General features: G+C 41.1%; 1 protein-coding gene across 1 annotated transcript; it reads right to left on the reverse strand.

The window, feature by feature from the left end:
- Positions 1 to 17,453: 17,453 nt before the first annotated feature.
- On the reverse strand, positions 17,454 to 18,354 carry LOC125509099 (uncharacterized). Its single transcript, XM_087523456.1, has 2 exons — positions 18,211 to 18,354; positions 17,454 to 17,933 (listed from the first exon to the last, which is right to left on the reverse strand). Exons 1-2 carry the CDS (start codon positions 18,352 to 18,354, stop codon positions 17,454 to 17,456), a joined length of 624 nt encoding a protein of 207 aa, XP_087379582.1.
- Positions 18,355 to 18,592: the final 238 nt, after the last annotated feature.

The raw sequence follows: 18,592 nt of genomic DNA on the forward strand, positions 1-18,592 counted from the left end.
CTGGAGCTCGTCACGATCAGCCCGCTTGCGCTCCAGCCGGCTCGCCTGACGGCCTATCGTATCTCCCGCTTTCTGCAGCAACGCCGCCGACACCTCGAGCATCTTTGTGGTGGATGCCTACCGCTTTTTTAGCTCCGTGAACTCCCGCACATAAAGGACGAGCATGGCACTCCTCTCCTCCTTGAGCTCACGGAGCTCCATGTCCTTGGCCCCGAGCTCTACATCCTTGGCCTAGAGCTCCTGTGTCAGGCGCCTCACCTCAGACTCCGTGATCTGCTGCGCCGCCATGGCACCAGGTAGAAGCAATGGGGAGAGGAAGCAAATGGGGCGAAACGGCTGAAAGGCAATGCAATCTACGGGAAGGCGGAGGGAGCCAGCCGAGGAGCAGGGTGAATCTTTTGGTTTTCACCACGGGAAAACACCAGTTGACGACTTTTCACATCAGGGAGCAGTGGGTCTTACAGGCGGAGTCATCGTGACTAATTGCTGCCACGCCTACTCCCGTTAATAAAAAAAATGAAAATCCTACCATGCCTGATCCCTTCAATCAAAAAATTAAAAATTCTGCCACGCCTGCCGCATCCAAAGACTAGAGCAACGCCGTGGTGGATATTTATATTTACCTACCGACAAGGAGATAAAAAGGGGTTAAAAAATAAATGTGGCGACGGCCTAGCTAATCGGTCGCACTAGCCCAACTAGCTAGCTACCGTGCTTCACTGATGTACTCGGCGGGAAAGGTGGTCTTTCGTGATTTGACGACTCTTTTACTTGCTTCGGTGCTACGACCGAGGAGGACCGAGAAAATGCGCGGTAGGGTGTCCCATGTCTCGGCAAGGAAGAATATATGTGTGCACCACCCGGGAGGATGATAACCCACAAGTGTAGGGGATCTATCGTAGTCCTTTCGATAAGTAAGAGTGTCGAACCCAACGAGGAGCAGAAGGAAATGATAAGCGGTTTCCAGCAAGGTATTCTCTGAAAGTACTGAAATAAGTGGTAACAGATAGTTTTGTGATAGGATAATTTGTAACGAGCAACAAGTAACAAAAGTAAATAAATTGCAGTAAGGTGGCCCAATCCTTTTTGCAGCAAAGGACAAGCCTGGACAAACTCTTATATAGAGAAAAGCGCTCCCGAGGACACATGGGTATATCGTCAAGCTAGTTTTCATCACGTTCATATGATTCGTGTTCGGTACTTTGATAATTTGGTATGTGGGTGGACCGGTGTTTGGGTGCTGCCCTTACTTGGACAAGCATCCCACTTATGATTAACCTTTATTGCAAGCATCCACAACTACAACAAAAGTATTAAGGTAAACCTAACCATAGCATGAAACATATGGATCCAAATCAGCCCCTTACGAAGCAACGCATAAACTAGGGTTTAAGCTTCTGTCACTCTAGCAACCCATCATCTACTTATTACTTACCAATGCCTTCCTCTAGGCCCAAATAATGGTGAAGTGTCATGTAGTCGACGTTCACATAACACCACTTGAGGAGAGACAACATACATCTCATCAAAACATCAAACGAATACCAAATTCACATGACTACTAATAGCAAGACTTCTCCCATGTCCTCAGGAACAAAAGTAACTACTCACAAAGCATAAACATGTTCATAATCAGAGGCGTATTAATATGCATATAGGATCTGAACATATGATCTTCCACCAATTAAACCAACTAGCATCAACTACAAGGAGTAATTAACACTACTAGCACCAATCCCAGACTTGGAGACAAGAATTGGATACAAGAGATGAACTAGGGTTTTGAGAGGAGATGATGCTGATGAAGATGTTGATGGAGATTTCGCTCTCCCGATGAGAGGAGCGTTGGTGATGACGATGGCGATGATTTCCCCCTCCGGGAGGAAAGTTTTCCCGGCAGAACAGCTCCGCCAGAGCCCTAGATTGGTTCCGCCAAGGTTCCACCTCATGGCGGTAGAGTTTCATCCAAGAAGATGGCTTCCTATTTTTCCCATCGAAAGACTTCATATAGAAGAAGATGGTCACCGGAGGGCCACCAGGGGGCCCACGAGGTAGGGGGGCACGCCCAGGGGGGTCGGGCGCGCCCCCACCCTCGTGGGCAGGGTGTGGCCCCCAGGTGAGTTTCTTCCACTGAGTATTTTTTATATATTATGAAAACGTCTTCCGTGAAGTTTCAGGACTTTTGGAGCTGTGCAGAGTAGGTCTCTAATATTTGCTCCTTTTCCAGCCCAGAATCCCAGCTACCGGCATTCTCCCTCTTCATGTAAACCTTGTAAAATAAGAGGGAATAGACATAAGTATTGTGACATAATGTGTAATAACAGCCCAGAATGCAATAAATATCGATATAAAGCATGATGCAAAATGGACGTATCAACTCCCCCAAGCTTAGACCTCGCTTGTCCTCAAGCGAAAAGCCGAAATCGAAAAATATGTCCACATGTTTAGAGATAGAGGTGTCGATAAAAATAAAATACGAACATGAGGGCATCATGATCATTCTTAAAACAACAACTTACATAATTCTTGTCATATGATTTCTTATGCTAGAGTAATAATTCAATCACAATTTCAAGTATGAATAGTAAACTTCATTGAAAACTAACAAACTATAATCTTAGTCATTGGAGCAATTGCAATTTATCATAACATAGGAAAGAGTCAATATATAAGAGCTTTTCAGCAAGTCCACATACTCAACTATCATATAGTCTTTCACCATTGCTGACACTCGCGCAATACTTATGGGTATGGAGTTTTAATCGAACACAGAGAAAGATAGGGGCTTATAGTTTTGCCTCCCAACGTCTTACCTCAAGGGTAATGTCAACGGTAATAGTTCATGAAAACTCACATCCAATTAGCCATATATACCAGGATCTTTCCAACATACTGTGCTTGCCAAAGGATTAAAATGTAAAAAGGAAAGGTGAAGATCACCAAGACTCTTATGCAAAGTGGGAGATAAAAGTAAAAGATAGGCCCTTCGCAGAGGGAAGCAGAGGTTGTCATGCACTTTTATGGTTGAATGCACAAAATCTTAATGCGAAAGAACGTCACTTTATATTGCCACTTGTGATATAGACTTTTATTATGCAATCTGTCGCCTTTATTTCTTCCATATCACACGATCGTATAAAGCTTATTTTCTCCCACACTAATAATTCATACATATTTAGAGAGCAATTTTTATTGCTTGCACCGATGACAACTTACTTGGAGGATCGTACTCAATCCATAGGTAGGTATGGTGGACTCTCATGGCAAGACCGGTTTAAGGGTATTTGGAAGCACAAGTAGTATCTCTACTTGGTGCGATGAATTTGGCTAGCATGAGGGGGAAAGGCAAGCTCAACATGTTGGAGGATCCAAGACAATATAATTTATCTCAGATGTAAGAAAACATAACCCATTACGTTGTCTTCCTTGTCCAACGTCAACTCTTTAGCATGTCATATTTTAATGAGTGCTCACAATCATAAAAAATGTCCAAGATAGTATATCTATATGTGAAGACCTCTCTTTCTTTATTACTTCCTATTAATTGCAACGATGACCAAAACTATGTTTGTCAACTCTCAACAACTTTTATTCATCATACTTTTTCTATGTGAGCTCATTACTCTCCATAAGACTAACATGATCTCCTTGTTTCTTTTTATTTCTTTCTCTTTTCTTTTATTCACTTAAGATCATGGCAAAATAATCAAGCCCTTGACTCAACACTAATATTTATTATATAGCTCACGGACTCGATTACATAGAAGAATTATAAAGCAAAACTCACGACTAGATCATACTAAGAACTTTTATTCTACTAGATCAAGATATTACCAAAAGGATCGAACTAAGGAAAAATAGTAAAGATAAAAGTGATGGTGATACGTTACCGAGGCACTCCCCCAAGCTTGGCAGTTGCCAAGGGGAGTGCCCATACCAGATACTCAATTCTTCTTTGTTGGTGGAGACGGTGGTGATTTTGTTGATGGTGTAGGCTTGTCGTCCTTCTTACAAGGCATAGGCTCACCATCATAGAAGGATGACCGAGTCTCCTGGAACCTAAAATCTGCAGCCAAACTCATCCTCTTGAATCTATATTCATACTCACAGTTTTGTTTTTGCAGGTCATAGATCTGGGCTTGGAGGTGCTCATTTTTCTCATGAAGGTTGAAGATCGCCTCCCCAATGTCCTTGACGTCCAGCTTGTGGTTGTTGGTGAACTCCGTGATCATGATGTGTTTGGAATCGAGTCCACACTCCACCATCTCCTGACACTTGAAAACTTCTTGCTCCAATGCCTTGAGCCTTGCCTCCGTGCTTCCGGTCTTCCTTGGTCCCTTAGCATCGCGGATGTGTAACAACCCCTCACGCATCTCAATGGTTTGAGGGTGTTGCAGCACTTCTGCGAGGTAGGGGTTGATGACCTTCTTGAAGAACTAATCCTTGGGGGAGCTTGAAGACGACATGACGACCTGGATCTGTCAGAAAAACAGCTCGAAACAAAAACAGGAGATTTTTGCGTGATATGGGAGTCAAAACCTCCGGGAGATTATATAATGAATTTTTACCGATCAAAATACGTGTCGTGTACGAAAACGGAGTCCGGAGAGAACACGGGGTGCCCACGAGGTAGGGGGCACGCCCAGTAGGGTAGGGCACGCCCTCCACCCTCGTGGAGGCCTCGTGTCCTTCTCGGACTGCTTCTTATTTTTCTATTTTTCTAAATATTCCAAAACGGAGAAATATTGCCTTAAAAACTGTTTTGGAGTCGGTTTACTTACCGTACCACATACCTATTCCTTTTCGGAGTCTGAAACGTTCCGGAAAGTGTCCCTTATGTATTCCTTCGGGGTTACGGTTTCAATAACATTGGTTTCAACATTTATGGGATTACCTGAGATATAGTGTTTGATTCTTTGATCGTTCACCACCTTTAGATTTGTGCCTTCGAAGTTGTTGATTTTTATGGCACCGGAACGATGGACCTCCTCGATAACGTAAGGGCCTTCCCATTTAGAGAGAATTTTTCCTGCAAAAAATCTTAAAGGAGAGTTGTATAGCAATACATAATCACCTAATTTAAACTCACGCTTTTGTATTCTTTTGTCATGCCATCTTTTAACTTTTTCTTTAAACAACTTGGCATTTTCATAGGCTTGGGTTCTCCATTCATCAAGTGAGCTAATATCAAATAACCTCTTCTCACCGGCAAGTTTAAAATCATGATTGATTCTTTAATAGCCCAATAAGCCTTGTGTTCTAGTTCGAGAGGTAAGTGGCATGCTTTTCCATAGACCATTTTATACGGAGACATACCCATAGGATTTTTATATGCAGTTCTATAGGCCCATAATGCATCATCAAGTTTCTTGGACCAATTCTTTCTAGATCTATTAACAGTCTTTTGCAAAATTAATTTGAGCTCTCTATTACTCAATTCTACCTGATCACTAGACTGTGGGTGATAAGGAGATGCAATTCTATGGTTAACATCATATTTAGCAAGCATTTTACGGAAAGCACCATGAATAAAATGTGAACCACCATCAGTCATTAAATATCTAGGGACTCCAAACCTTGGAAAAATAACTTCTTTAAGCATTTTAATAGAAGTGTTATGATCATCACTACTAGTTGGAATAGCTTCTACCCACTTAGTAACGTAATCAACAGCAACTAAAATATGTGTATATCCATTAGAGGAAGGAAAGGGTCCCATATAGTAAAAGCCCAAACATCAAATGGTTCAATAACATGTGAATAATTCATGGGCATTTCTTGACGTCTACTAATATTACCAATTCTTTGACATTCATCACAAGATAAGACAAACTTACGGGCATCCTTGAAGAGAGTAGGCCAATAAAAACCAGATTGCAATACCTTATGTGCAGTTCTATCTCCAGCATGGTGTCCTCCATAAGCTTCAGAGTGACACTTGCATAGGATCTGTTCCTGTTCATGCTCAGGTACACAACGTCTAATAACACCATCTACTCCTTCTTTATAAAGATGTGAGTTATCCCAAAAGTAATGCCTCAAATTATAGAAGAACTTTTTCTTTTGCTGGTATGTGAAACTAGGTGGTATAAACTTAGCAACAATGTAATTAGCATAATCAGCATACCATGGAGCAGTATGAGAAGCATTTATGACATTTAATTGCTCATCCGGAAAGCTATCATCAATAGGAAGTGGGTCATCAAGTACATTTTCTAACATAGATAAGTTGTCTGCAACGGGGTTCTCAGCTCCCTTTCTATCAACAATATGTAAGTCAAATTCTTGTAGAAAGAGAACCCATCTAATAAGTCTGGGTTTAGCATCTTTCTTTTCCATGAGATATTTAATAGCAGCATGATCAGTGTGAATAGTTACTTTAGAATCAACAATATAAGGTCTGAACTTATCACAGGCAAATACAACTGCTAAGAATTCTTTTTCAGTGGTAGCATAATTTCTTTGAGAATTGTCTAGGGTTTTACTAGCATATTGAATAACATTTAATTTCTTATCAACTCTTTGTCCTAGAACAGCACCTACAGCATAATCACTAGCATCACACATAATTTCAAATGGTAAATTCCAATCAGGTGGCTGAGCAATAGGTGCAGAGATCAATGCTTTCTTAAGTATTTCAAATGCTTCTACACAATCAACATCAAAGACAAATGGTATATATTTTTGTGATAAATTATTCAGAGGCCGACAAATTTTTTAGAAGTCCTTAATAAACCTCCTATAAAATCCGGCATGGCCAAGGGAACTTCTTATACCTTTGATGTCCTTGGGACATGGCATCTTCTCAATAGCATCAACTTTGGCTTTATCAACTTCAATACCTCTTTCAGAAACTTTATGCCCCAAGACAATACCTTCATTGACCATAAAGTGGCACTTTTCCCAATTCAAGACAAGATTAGTTTCTTCACATCTCTGCAAAACTCGATCAAGGTTGCTCAAGCAATCATCAAAAGAAGATCCATAGACGGAAAAGTCGTCCATGAAAACCTCACAAATCTTTTCACAAAAGTCAGAGAATATAGCCATCATGCATGTTTGAAAGGTAGCAGGTGCATTACATAAACCAAAAGGCATACGTCTATAAGCAAAAGTACCAAAAGGGCATGTAAAAGTAGTCTTTGATTGATCTTTGGCTGACACATGTATTTGAGAGAAACCAGAATAACCATCTAGAAAGCAAAAATGTGTATGTTTGGATAATCTTTCTAGCATTTGATCGATAAAAGGTAAGGGGTAATGATCCTTTTTAGTAGCCTTATTTAATTTGCGGAAATCAATTACCATCCTATAACCTGTAATAATTCTTTGAGGGATCAATTCATCTTCATCATTAGGAACAACAGTAATACCTCCCTTCTTAGGGACACAATGGACAGGGCTTACCCACTGACTATCAGCAACGACATAGATTATACCTGCCTCAAGGAGCTTTAGTATTTCTTTTCTTACCACTTCTTTCATTTTAGGATTCAGCCGGCGTTGATGATCACGAACTGGTTTAGCATCTTCTTCCAAATTAATTTTATGTTGACATAGAGTGGGACTAATGCCCTTAAGATCATCAAGAGTATACCCAATAGCAGCACGATGCTTCTTCAGAGTTTTCAATAATCTCTCTTCCTCATGCTCTGAAAGGTTAGCACTAATAATAACAGGATATATCTTTTTCTCATCAAGATAAGCATATTTAAGAGTATCAGGTAATGGTTTAAGCTCAAACACGGGATCACCCTTGGGTGGAGGTGAATCCCCTAGGATTTCAACAGTTAAATCGTTTTTCAGAATAGGTTCCTGTTTAAAGAATACTTCATCTAATTCCCTTCTTTCATTCATAAACATGTCATTTTCATGGTCTAGCAAATATTGTTCTAAAGGATCACTAGGAGGCATGGCAATACAAGCAAGACCAATAATTTCATCCTTACTAGGTAATTCTTGTTCACGGTGTTGTCTACTAAATTTAGAGAAATTAAATTCATGAGCCATATCATCTAAACCGATAGTAACAACATCTCTTTTGCAATCTATGGTAGCATTAACAGTGTTCAAGAAGGGTCTACCAAATATAATGGGACAAAAGCTATCTTGTGGGGAACCAAGAACAAGAAAATCAACAGGATATTTAGTTTTCCCACACAAGACTTCAACATCTCTAACAACTCCCATTGGTGAAATAGTATCTCTATTGGCAAGTTTAATTGTGACATCAATATCTTCCATCTCAGCAGGTGCAATATCACGCATAACTTCTTTGTATAAGGAATAAGGTATTGTACTAGCACTAGCACCCAAATCACATAAGCCATGATAACAATGATCTCCTATTTTAACAGAAATAACAGGCATGCCTACCACTGGTCTAGGTTTATCTTTAGCACAGGGTTTAGCAATTCTAGCAGTTTCATCACAGAAATAAATAACATGCCCATCAATATTATCAGACAAGAGATCTTTAACAATAGCAATATTAGGTTCAACTTTAACTTGCTCATGAGGTGTATATGTTTTAATATTGCTTTTACGAACTACAGTTGAAGCTTTAGCATCATCCTTTATCCTAACAGGGAAAGGTGGTTTCTCAACATAAGAAGTAGGAACAATAGGATCATTATAAGTGACAATCTTTTCTTCAACTTTAATAGGTGCAGCTACTTTTACTTCTATGGGAGGATGATATTTAAACCACTTCTACTTGGGGAGATCAACATAAGTAGCAAAAGATTCACAGAAAGAAGCTACTATCTCAGAGTCAAGTCCATATTTAGTGCTAAATTTACAAAAAATATCGGTATCCATAAAAGATTTAACACAGTCAAAACTAGGTGTTATACCTGACTCCTTACCTTTGTCGAGGTCCCAATCTTCAGAGTTGCGTTTAATTTTTTCCAATAAATCCCATTTGAATTCAATAGTCTTCATCATAAAAGAGCCAGCACAAGAAGTGTGGAGCATGGTGCGATTGTTATCAGAAAGCCGAGCAAATAAATTTTGAATAATCATCTCTCTTGAGAGCTCATGATTGGGGCATGAATATAACATTGATTTAAGCCATCATGATGTTTTGTTCCATCTCCTAAAAAGGGATTAGCTAGCAGTTTTTCTATCATACCCGAAGGAATTTCAAAGCAGACATTTTCATTTTCATTTTCATTTTCAGCAGGTTGAGTAGGTTGAGGAGAAACTCTTCGCTCTACTGGTCGGGGTGAAGATACCCCCCGAACAAGCCCCTCAGAGGATTACTTTCCATAGTAACAAGTGACAGTAAATTTCAGCACACTATATAAATTTTCCTTACCAAATTCCACCTACCAAAGGCGCTTCACTCCCCGGCAACAGCGCCAGAAAAGAGTCTTGATGACCCACAAGTGTAGGCGATCTATCGTAGTCCTTTCGACAAGTAAGAGTGTCGAACCCAACAAGGAGTAAAAGGAAATGATAAGCGGTTTCCAGCACGGTATTCTCTGCAAGTACTGAAATAAGTGGTAACAGATAGTTTTGTGATAGGATAATTTGTAACGAGCAACAAGTAACAAAAGTAAATAAAGTGTAGAAAGGTGGCCCTATCCTTTTTGTAGAAAAGGACAAGCCTGGGCAAACTCTTATATAGACAAAAGAGCTCCAGAGGACACATGGGTATATAGTCAAGCTAGTTTTCATCACGTTCATATGATTCGCGTTCAGTACTTTGATAATTTGGTATGTATGTAGACCGGTGCTTGGGTGCTGCCCTTACTTGGACAAGCATACCACTTATGATTAACCTCTATTGCAAGCATCCGCAACTACAACAAAAGTATTAAGGTAAACCTAACCATATCATGAAACATATGGATCCAAATCAGCCCCTTACGAAGCAAGGCATAAACTAGGGTTTAAGCTTCTATCACTCTAGCAACCCATCATCTACTTATTACTTCCCAATGCCTTCCTCTAGTCCCAAATAATGGTGAAGTGTCATGTAGTCGACGTTCATATAACACCACTAGAGGAGAGACAACATACATCTCATCAAAATATCGAACGAATACCAAATTCACATGACTACTAATAGCAAGACTTCTCCCATGTCCTCAGGAACAAAAGTAGCTACTCACAAAGCATAAACATGTTCATAATCAGAGGGGTATTAATATGCATATAGGATCTGAACATATGATCTTCCACCAATTAAACCAACTAGCATCAACTACAAGGAGTAATTAACACTACTAGCACCAATCCCAGACTTGGAGACAAGAATTAGATACAAGAGATGGACTAGGGTTTTGAGAGGAGATGGTGCTGATGAAGATGTTGATGGAGATTGCCCTCTCCTGATGAGAGGAGCATTGGTGATGAGGATGGCGATGATCTCCCCTTCCGGGAGGAAAGTTTCCCCGGCAGAACAGCTCCGCCAGAGCCCTAGATTTGTTCCGCCAAGGTTCCACCTCGTGGCGGCGGAGTTTCGTCCGAGAAGATGGCTTCCTATTTTTTCCCATCGAAAGACTTCATATAGCAGAAGAAGGTCACCGGAGGGCCACCAGGGGGCCCACGAGGTATGGGGGCGCGCCCAGGGGGGTAGGGCGTGCCCCCACCCTCGTGGGCACGGTGTGGCCCCCCTGGTGAGTTTCTTCCGCTGAGTATTTTTTATATATTATGAAAATGTCTTCCGTGAAGTTTCAGGACTTTTGGAGCTGTGCAGAGTAGGTCTCTAATATTTGCTCCTTTTCTAGTCCAGAATCCCAGCTGCCGGCATTCTCCCTCTTCTTGTAAACCTTGTAAAATAAGAGAGAATATACATAAGTATTGTGACATAATGTGTAATAACAGCCCATAATGCAATAAATATCGATATAAAAGCATGATGCAAAATGGACGTATCATAGGACCCCGAAACCACGTGGTAGCACTACAAAAAAAATACACTTCCGTGATGATACGTGTTTGTCACAGTAGGTCGCGTTTTCTTTCGTGCATGTGCATCCATGACAAATTTATGATAGAATCAAGATAGTCATACCTGTGCGGTCATAGAAGTGTTCCATGACATTGCCAAAATTATCATCATGGAAGTGTCCACTTCCATGACGATAAATCGCGCGTCACAGAAGTGCTTTCATCAAGGGTGACCGACACATGGCATCCACCGTAACGGAGCGCCGTTAAGCTATCAGGTCGGATTTTGGATCCGATAACCCGTTAACAGCCACGACCAATGCCAATTTTCCACGTGTAAAATTCTCATTGGCTGACGGATCCACGCGTCAGCTCCCCGTTGGCACAGGTGTCACTCCTCCGACGGTCGAGATGGGCCTATGATATGTTGACACATGGACCGGCCCAAAAGTGGCCCACAAAGAGTAAATGGGCCGGCCCAACCGAAGGCCCATAAGATTTAGCGGACCATAATGGGCCAACCCAGCTAAAGGCCCACAAAATTTAGCGGACCATAATGGGCCGGCCCAGCTAAAGGCCCACACGATTTTGAAGACCATAATGGGCCGGCCTAGCTAAAGGCCCACAAGATTTTGCGGACCACAATGGGCTGGCCCAGCTAAAGGCCCACTAGATTCTACCGACCATAATGGGCCGGCCCAGCTAAAGGCCCAACATTCTCTGTCAAATCGACCTGTCAACGGCCTGTCCTAAACTTGTCATCAACGTGGCCCATGGTCACTTCTGGCCCGTTAACAGTCCGCTAAGTAATTGGCCCGAATTATGGCCCGGTGTATTTCCGGCCTGTTAAAGGTCTGGCTTCATTTGGGACCATTTACAGGCCATCAAAACTTTCGTCCCATAAACGACCGTGAAGGATTTGGGTCATATTCGGCCATGTCTGACATTCGGCCTGTTAGAGGCCCACTATAGCTTTGGGCCACTTTCGGCCTATTGTCATTTTCAGCCTGTTAATGCCGGACGTAAACCATGGGCCATATGTGGCCCAACGTCATATCGGGCCCACTAACGGCCCATATAAAAATGACGATAATCTAGCCCGACCGAAGTTCCGGCCTGTTAAAGGCCCGTGTATTAGGTCGACGCATTTACGGCCCGTCCGAATTTCGGCGTGTTAAAGTCCAGTGGGTTATTTGGCACAATCAGGGCCCAATCTCACTTTCGGTCTATTAAAGGCCCATGTATTTTATGGGCTCGAGATATTTACACCTGTAAACGACCTATTTTTACTGAGGGCCCAAATTATGTTTAGGCCTGTTAAAGGCCCACTATGGGCACATGCCTACCAAAAAAATATGAAAGCTTATGCTGATTTTGGCCCAAATATTTTTAGTGGGCTACATGCCAATTTCGGCCCATAATCGTTTTTAGCCCAATTGGAATGGGCCCAACGAATGTTGGCATGTTGGGATCCTACGAAGCTTTAGGCCGAATACATTACTAAGATAAACCTACACTATACAAAAATAGCGTCGTAATTACTGCGGCCTGAGGCAGCATCATAAATGTTGTATCACAACAAAATAAATTCCAACCATACAACAAAAGGCCTGTTGGCATAAAGTTTACAGTCCTTCCAGATAAAAGCACCATCAGATGTATAGAAGCACAGATGATTTGACCTGAGTGCTAATGTTTCAGGCTGTAGAATCTGATGGAGCAGCACGATCTCCACCTTTTTTCGCCATTGCTCTTGAACAACGAAGCGAATGTCTGATAGTCTGGTTTCAAAACCATTCATATCTTGATGACATTTCTCAACCACTATTCTTGTTTCCGAAACAACGTCCACTAGGGATTGAACTTGTGTCTGGAGCACAGATATATCACTCTGTCTAGCAGGAAGATTTTGTTCAGTAGGTGATTTGGACGAGGTTACCTTGACAACCAACCCAGAATTACGCAGGAAGGTGCTTTTTGCACTGTTAGTGGAGAGATACTGACACACTGCAGCAAGAGGTGACATCGTGCCTATAGTAGCCTCGTCACCTTTAGGTGGTTGTGGTTGTTCAATCATTTGTTCCATAGCTTCCTGAAAGTTTGAACTTGTATATTAGTGTACCAGATAAGTTACTAATGAGACAGAAACAAACAAAATAGGTTAAACGTTTATACATAACTTATTTTGGTGAACTACTGTAATACATTAGCATGTATTGTAGTGCCAACTACATAATAAAATCACTTTCAGAACATATGTCCATGTAGCATGCCTACTGTATTGTCTATTTCCTCACATTCATTGACATCTAAGGATAAAGAGACATGGTTTAAAGTAGGATGAACATAGTATGACATCATTCATATCATGGGCAAACAGATATAAAACAAACATGCTATTTTATCATTGTGTGCGCACGTGAACATAACAACTAGATTACAGATCAAGACCAAAAGAATATCCTTCATCTCTTTTAAACCATGTAAGGTGAAATGATACGTTAAGACAACTATGAATAAAAGTGAACAGAGTAACTGACATTGGCTGCAAACCAAGTAGTTAAATGAACACATCACAATACCAATCAGTTCAAGGCAGGAGTAAGGACTTACAACAGCGGCTTGAACTGGTGTGCTCACGCCCTTCATCTTGCTGGTGTGGCAATCCTTGAAGATTTGCATTGCATTCGGTTCAGGTTCTTTTTGGTCCGCATGGGATTTTCTCTGTATTTGGAGCAAGTCAATATAGATACGATAATATGGCACAAAAAAAGAAGGAAATAGCAGCTATTTACAAGAGCCTCGCAGTGTGCAATATAGCTATGAGATCCTGTTGTCTGTTGGAATTTCACTTTAGAATGGTTGGTTTTGTTCTTCAAACAGTTAGCCTAGAAGAAGATACACTTGTAAGGCACATACATAAATACAAGTTCAATATGTGGTCTGATCAAATACATATAGCCTACCTGATACTTTGGATCAGACCAGTGTTTAACGAGGGCTGTCCAGTCTTCATCTGTAATATATTCCACTGGAGATGTTCGGGCGATTTCATTGTTAGCCTTGCCTTCAAAGTGAGATTTTCTAAGGTGGTACCGATACTGTCGCAGAGCAGACTGAAAAACATGAGTGCATGCTTGTCTAGTTGCATCATCTTTCAGATCCAACTTGAACCTCATCTGTTGAAAAAAGAATGTAAGTCTTATTAGGAGGAAGCTAGAAAGTATGGGACATAGCAAGACAATATTACTAATTGCGATGAATAACATTACTTACGGATAAATGGTCAAGGAAGGTGTTAAACTGGGTATTGTCTTTCTCATTCCTATACTGGATCCACGTTCGGAGGATACGTGCATGACACGTAACGGCAACGGCTGCCTCTGATACTAACTTGGCTGACTCTGTAGCATCACGTGGCCTTTTAAACCTGCGTCAAAATGGATCTCCATTCTTCCTCCTTTAGATTTTGTTAATCTATCAAGCATTATCCCTGATGTCTGTTTCCGCTTGCGCCGTGGTGCTAGTTCAACAAAGAATATGGAAAGTGTTAGTGTACATCAAACTGTGAGAGTACATATAAAGGAGCATGCAACTGCAACTTGACTCGGTCAGGTACCGTCTTGGTGTTGATGCTCATGAGGTTCATCTGATCTTGCCAAGTCCTGTTGTGTCAGCAGTGCTTCGGAAGTAGTGTTAGGTGTGAAGGAAGCTTGGCAACTGGCTAGTTCCGGAGCAAATGAACGAGTAACTGGTTGAGATGCTGGTACAGTTGAAGCGGATGCTGCAGCTGGTGGAGCAGGTGATACTGTGTTTGTAGATTTAGCCAGTGGACTTGGACCTTCTACTGCACTATAAGTACCAGCAGAATCTCGACGGCAGAACCTTTTCCATTTCACCCGACGAGTAACAACACTCCCTACTATATTATTTTCCTTGCTCTTTTTTGACTTTGCCATGTCAAGCAGTACCCACAACACAAAAGAATAAAATCACTCTTCAGAACTCATTGATGCATGATACAGACAAGCAATACTTTGATGTAAGACAACCGTATGAGGATGGAATATGTAAGAAAAACAGGACGTCATGACATATTCACAGCTACGATGTGCAAACTAAGCAGAAGGATTTTCAAGAAAATAGAAGTAATGCAAGCTAGACACCATATGAAAGATTCAACCAATATTACTCTGCCAAGTTAAAAGTGTCTTGTCATAAGTGGCAATTCAAAAAATTAGAAGCAGTACAACGTAGAAATCAATGCAAGATGCAACCAGTATCAAACTGCCATGTTAGAAGCGTCCAATCATGAGTGACTAATGCAAGATACACAACAGCAGTACTTTGATGTAAGAACATGGTATGATAGATAGATGCAGTGTATTCTAGACACAGAAAGCCATGTCATATGCACATGTATAACACATAAACTCAGCAGGTGCAATTTAATCAAAGTAGAAGAAATACAGGCTAGACAACATATGCAACATGAAGCCAATTATCACACTGTCAACTTAGAGCAAGCACCTGCGATGGTGGAGTATGAGAGATGAACTCATCATGTAGACTTGGGACTTCAACTTCATTAGCAGTAGCAGTGGCAAATCTGGAGAGTCTCTGTTTGCGTCGGTGGGGAGGACCACCAACATCCCCTAACTTACTCTTTTCCTTCCTATTTTCTGATATTGCCTTATGAAGTCAAAACCACAAGAAGATGAATAAAATTAGCTCTGCATAACTGGTTGATGCATGATACAGATGAACACTACTTTGATGTAAGGCAAGCGTAGGATAGGAGGATGGAATATATACAAAAAAAGACAGCGTTTCATATTCACACGTACGATAGGAGGATGGAATATGTATGAAAAAACAGTAAGAGGAAGACATTTCAACAAAATTAGAAGAAATGAAAGCTAGGCACCATATGAACATGCAACCAATATCACTCTATCAGGTAAAAAGTGTCTCGTGGTAAGAGCCATTTCAAGAAATTAGAAGCAGTACAAGCTAGAAGACAATGCAAGATGCAACCTACATCACAGTCCCAAGTTAAATGTGTCTTATGGGTAAGTGATCGTTGCAGGTATAAGTTGTAAGCTACGCAGATGCAATTCAACATAATCAGAAGAAATACAAACTAGACATCATACAGAAAACGCAACTACGTATAACAGTTCCAAGTAAGAGAAAGCACCTGTGATGGTGGAGTAGGGGAGATGTTCTCATCATGTACACGTATGTTCTAGAAACAGGAACACGTGTCATATTCACAGGCATTATGTGTAAAGTAAGCAGATGCAATTCAAGTTAGACACTACAAGAAATATGTCAACTTGTGACCAGCACTATTGGTCACTGAATGGTCATTGTTTTCAATTTGTGACCTTTTTGTGACCAAAAACATAAGGTCAAAAGCTGGCGGTCATAAACTGACTATAGCGACCTTTCTTCTGGAATGGTCGTAGACGTTTATGACCAAAATACGTCTACTGTGGCGTTTTGGTCACTAGCAACCTCCCCAGGCCACGTAGGCATCCAGCGTGGCAATCTGATGTGGCACAAGATTCAGCCCGGTCCAATTCGATTTTCTACATGGGCCTAGCCCAACAATTCGGCCTTTTTACTGTATTTTTTTCTTGTTAATTTTTGCTAGCTACATGGGCTTGGGCCATTAATTCGGCCTTTTTTCTAAGATGAAGCCTTTTACAGTCTATTGATATTTTATTTTCGTCCTTTTTTACCACTGGTCCCACCAATCAGATTGGTCCCACTTGTCATGTTTATCACAAAATTGATCCCACACATCAAAAATTTCAAAATCTGTCAAACAACTATTATAACTTGGACCCCCTTGTCAGGTTTCCATTTGACAGGTATTCAATACACAATCATTATTTCAAACAATCCAAATAGCAAATCAAATTCGTCCAAAACAACACGGCATTAGTCTATTACAAACATTACAGTATACTACAGCCCAGATAAGCCTACTACTGCCTACATTTACAACACATAATATGCTAGTCTTTGTTGATATGCTTCACAGCTTCGAACTTGGATTTGCACTTCACCTGTGCAAAAAACAACAATGAATATATAAAAATAAGAATCTGTACAGAACATCAAATAGTAGCCAATGAGGGATCCAATAACTTATAAGCAAGAATTGACAACAAATGAGATGTACATAAATAGTATGAGTATGTGTTCATGGAGTGACTAACACTAACTAGCATGGAGTGACTAAAATGTTCTTACTAGTTCAAGGCTATTACAAGAATGTACTCCCTCCGATCAAAAATAAGTGTCTCGGCTTTGAATTAAGGAGGGAGTACATAGAAACCAACAACCAGCAGATTAATATAAGTTCTTCCATTATCAGAAAAGACCATGAAACAGACATTCTGAAACCAACGAAAATCTAATATAAGTTCTTCCATTATATTTACCAACCTACCTATCGATTTCTCAACACCAACAAACAGTCCTCAATTGGAAGTAACAACCAACAAAAATTCTATTTAGCATGTGTGCAAACTGGAGTTTTTTCAGTTCATACAGTAGATACACGAAGGAAATATGAAAATGTTTGATCTATAATTCAAATCATAGCACACAAGGGGGCTAAATAACGGCAACCTGATTACCATCAGGCACAGAATTAAGGCAAAACACATCCAGCAGACATAATGCCGAACCAGCAGCAGAGAGAAAGTGAATAATACCGAGGTGGAGATGTTCCTCTTGCCATCGGTGGCGCAGACCAGGCACCGGTACTCAACAGGCTCCCCCTTACTCGCCATCTTCTTCAACCTAGCCTGACACTTCATCAACACTGCGCACATCGAACAACTCGTCACATCAGAGTTGTTGAACCCATCAAATCTACAACCCACACCACACGAACCAGCTGTAAGGGTAGGGGGTCTCTCACATCGCTTCATGGTGACCCACATAGAGCCCTTCTCTGTGCTCCTCTTGCACATGCTGGTCAGCTTGGTCAGGAACATATCTGCCTGCATCAACACCTGCACAGAACACGCAATGCGGGCAAACATGGTCAGAAACAGTTCAACAAAGCAAGGCAGAATTTCCTGCTATCTGATGAATTAACAAAACAAGAGTGGACATCTCACAGTGAGTTAACTATCTCATGAATTTAGTAAAACACATACTAGCATTCACTGACTTGTCCTATACTAGACAGGAGGTCCAATTAACATTTGGGTACATTAATAATCAGATTACAGGTGAAAAATAGTAGTCAGAGGAGTATTCAGTAACTAGATGAGATGAGAGAGGGACCTGCTGTGCAATCTCCCTGGTAGGGCAGATGCAGATGGCCTGGGGAGTCCTGCGGCTGGGGTCACCACCATACACAGCCGCCATAACACCGGTCACCTCGTTGATCTTGTCCTTGAAGTTCTCTGAGTTCTCAGTTCTTATCATACGTTTATGAACTTCATCACGTACCCATCGCCATCAGGAATGTTGCTCCTACAACAGTAACAACAGGTAACCATTTATAAATTAAACGGACAGTCCAGCTATAAAGTGGATGGCACAAACAAGTTGGCTGCTTACCTATAACTTTCCGCAACAACAAATGATTTTCATCGTGACCCAACATGTAAACATCAGTCACTTGCCGCGGCATCAGCTTCGGGCACCTTCTTCTTGAAGATTT

Source organism: Triticum urartu, chromosome 1A (genome assembly GCF_056163025.1).
Source record: "Triticum urartu cultivar PI428250 chromosome 1A, HENAU_Tu73, whole genome shotgun sequence".
NCBI lineage: Eukaryota > Viridiplantae > Streptophyta > Magnoliopsida > Poales > Poaceae > Triticum > Triticum urartu.

Bases quoted from the DNA above. Each gene is read 5' to 3' on its own strand.
- LOC125509099 (XM_087523456.1), bottom strand. From the start codon at position 18,354: ATGATAAGAACTGAGAACTCAGAGAACTTCAAGGACAAGATCAACGAG. The intron at 17,934-18,210 runs GTCCCTCTCTCA...TGTTCTGTGCAG, and splicing joins CCAGGGAGATTGCACAGCAG to GTGTTGATGCAGGCAGATAT.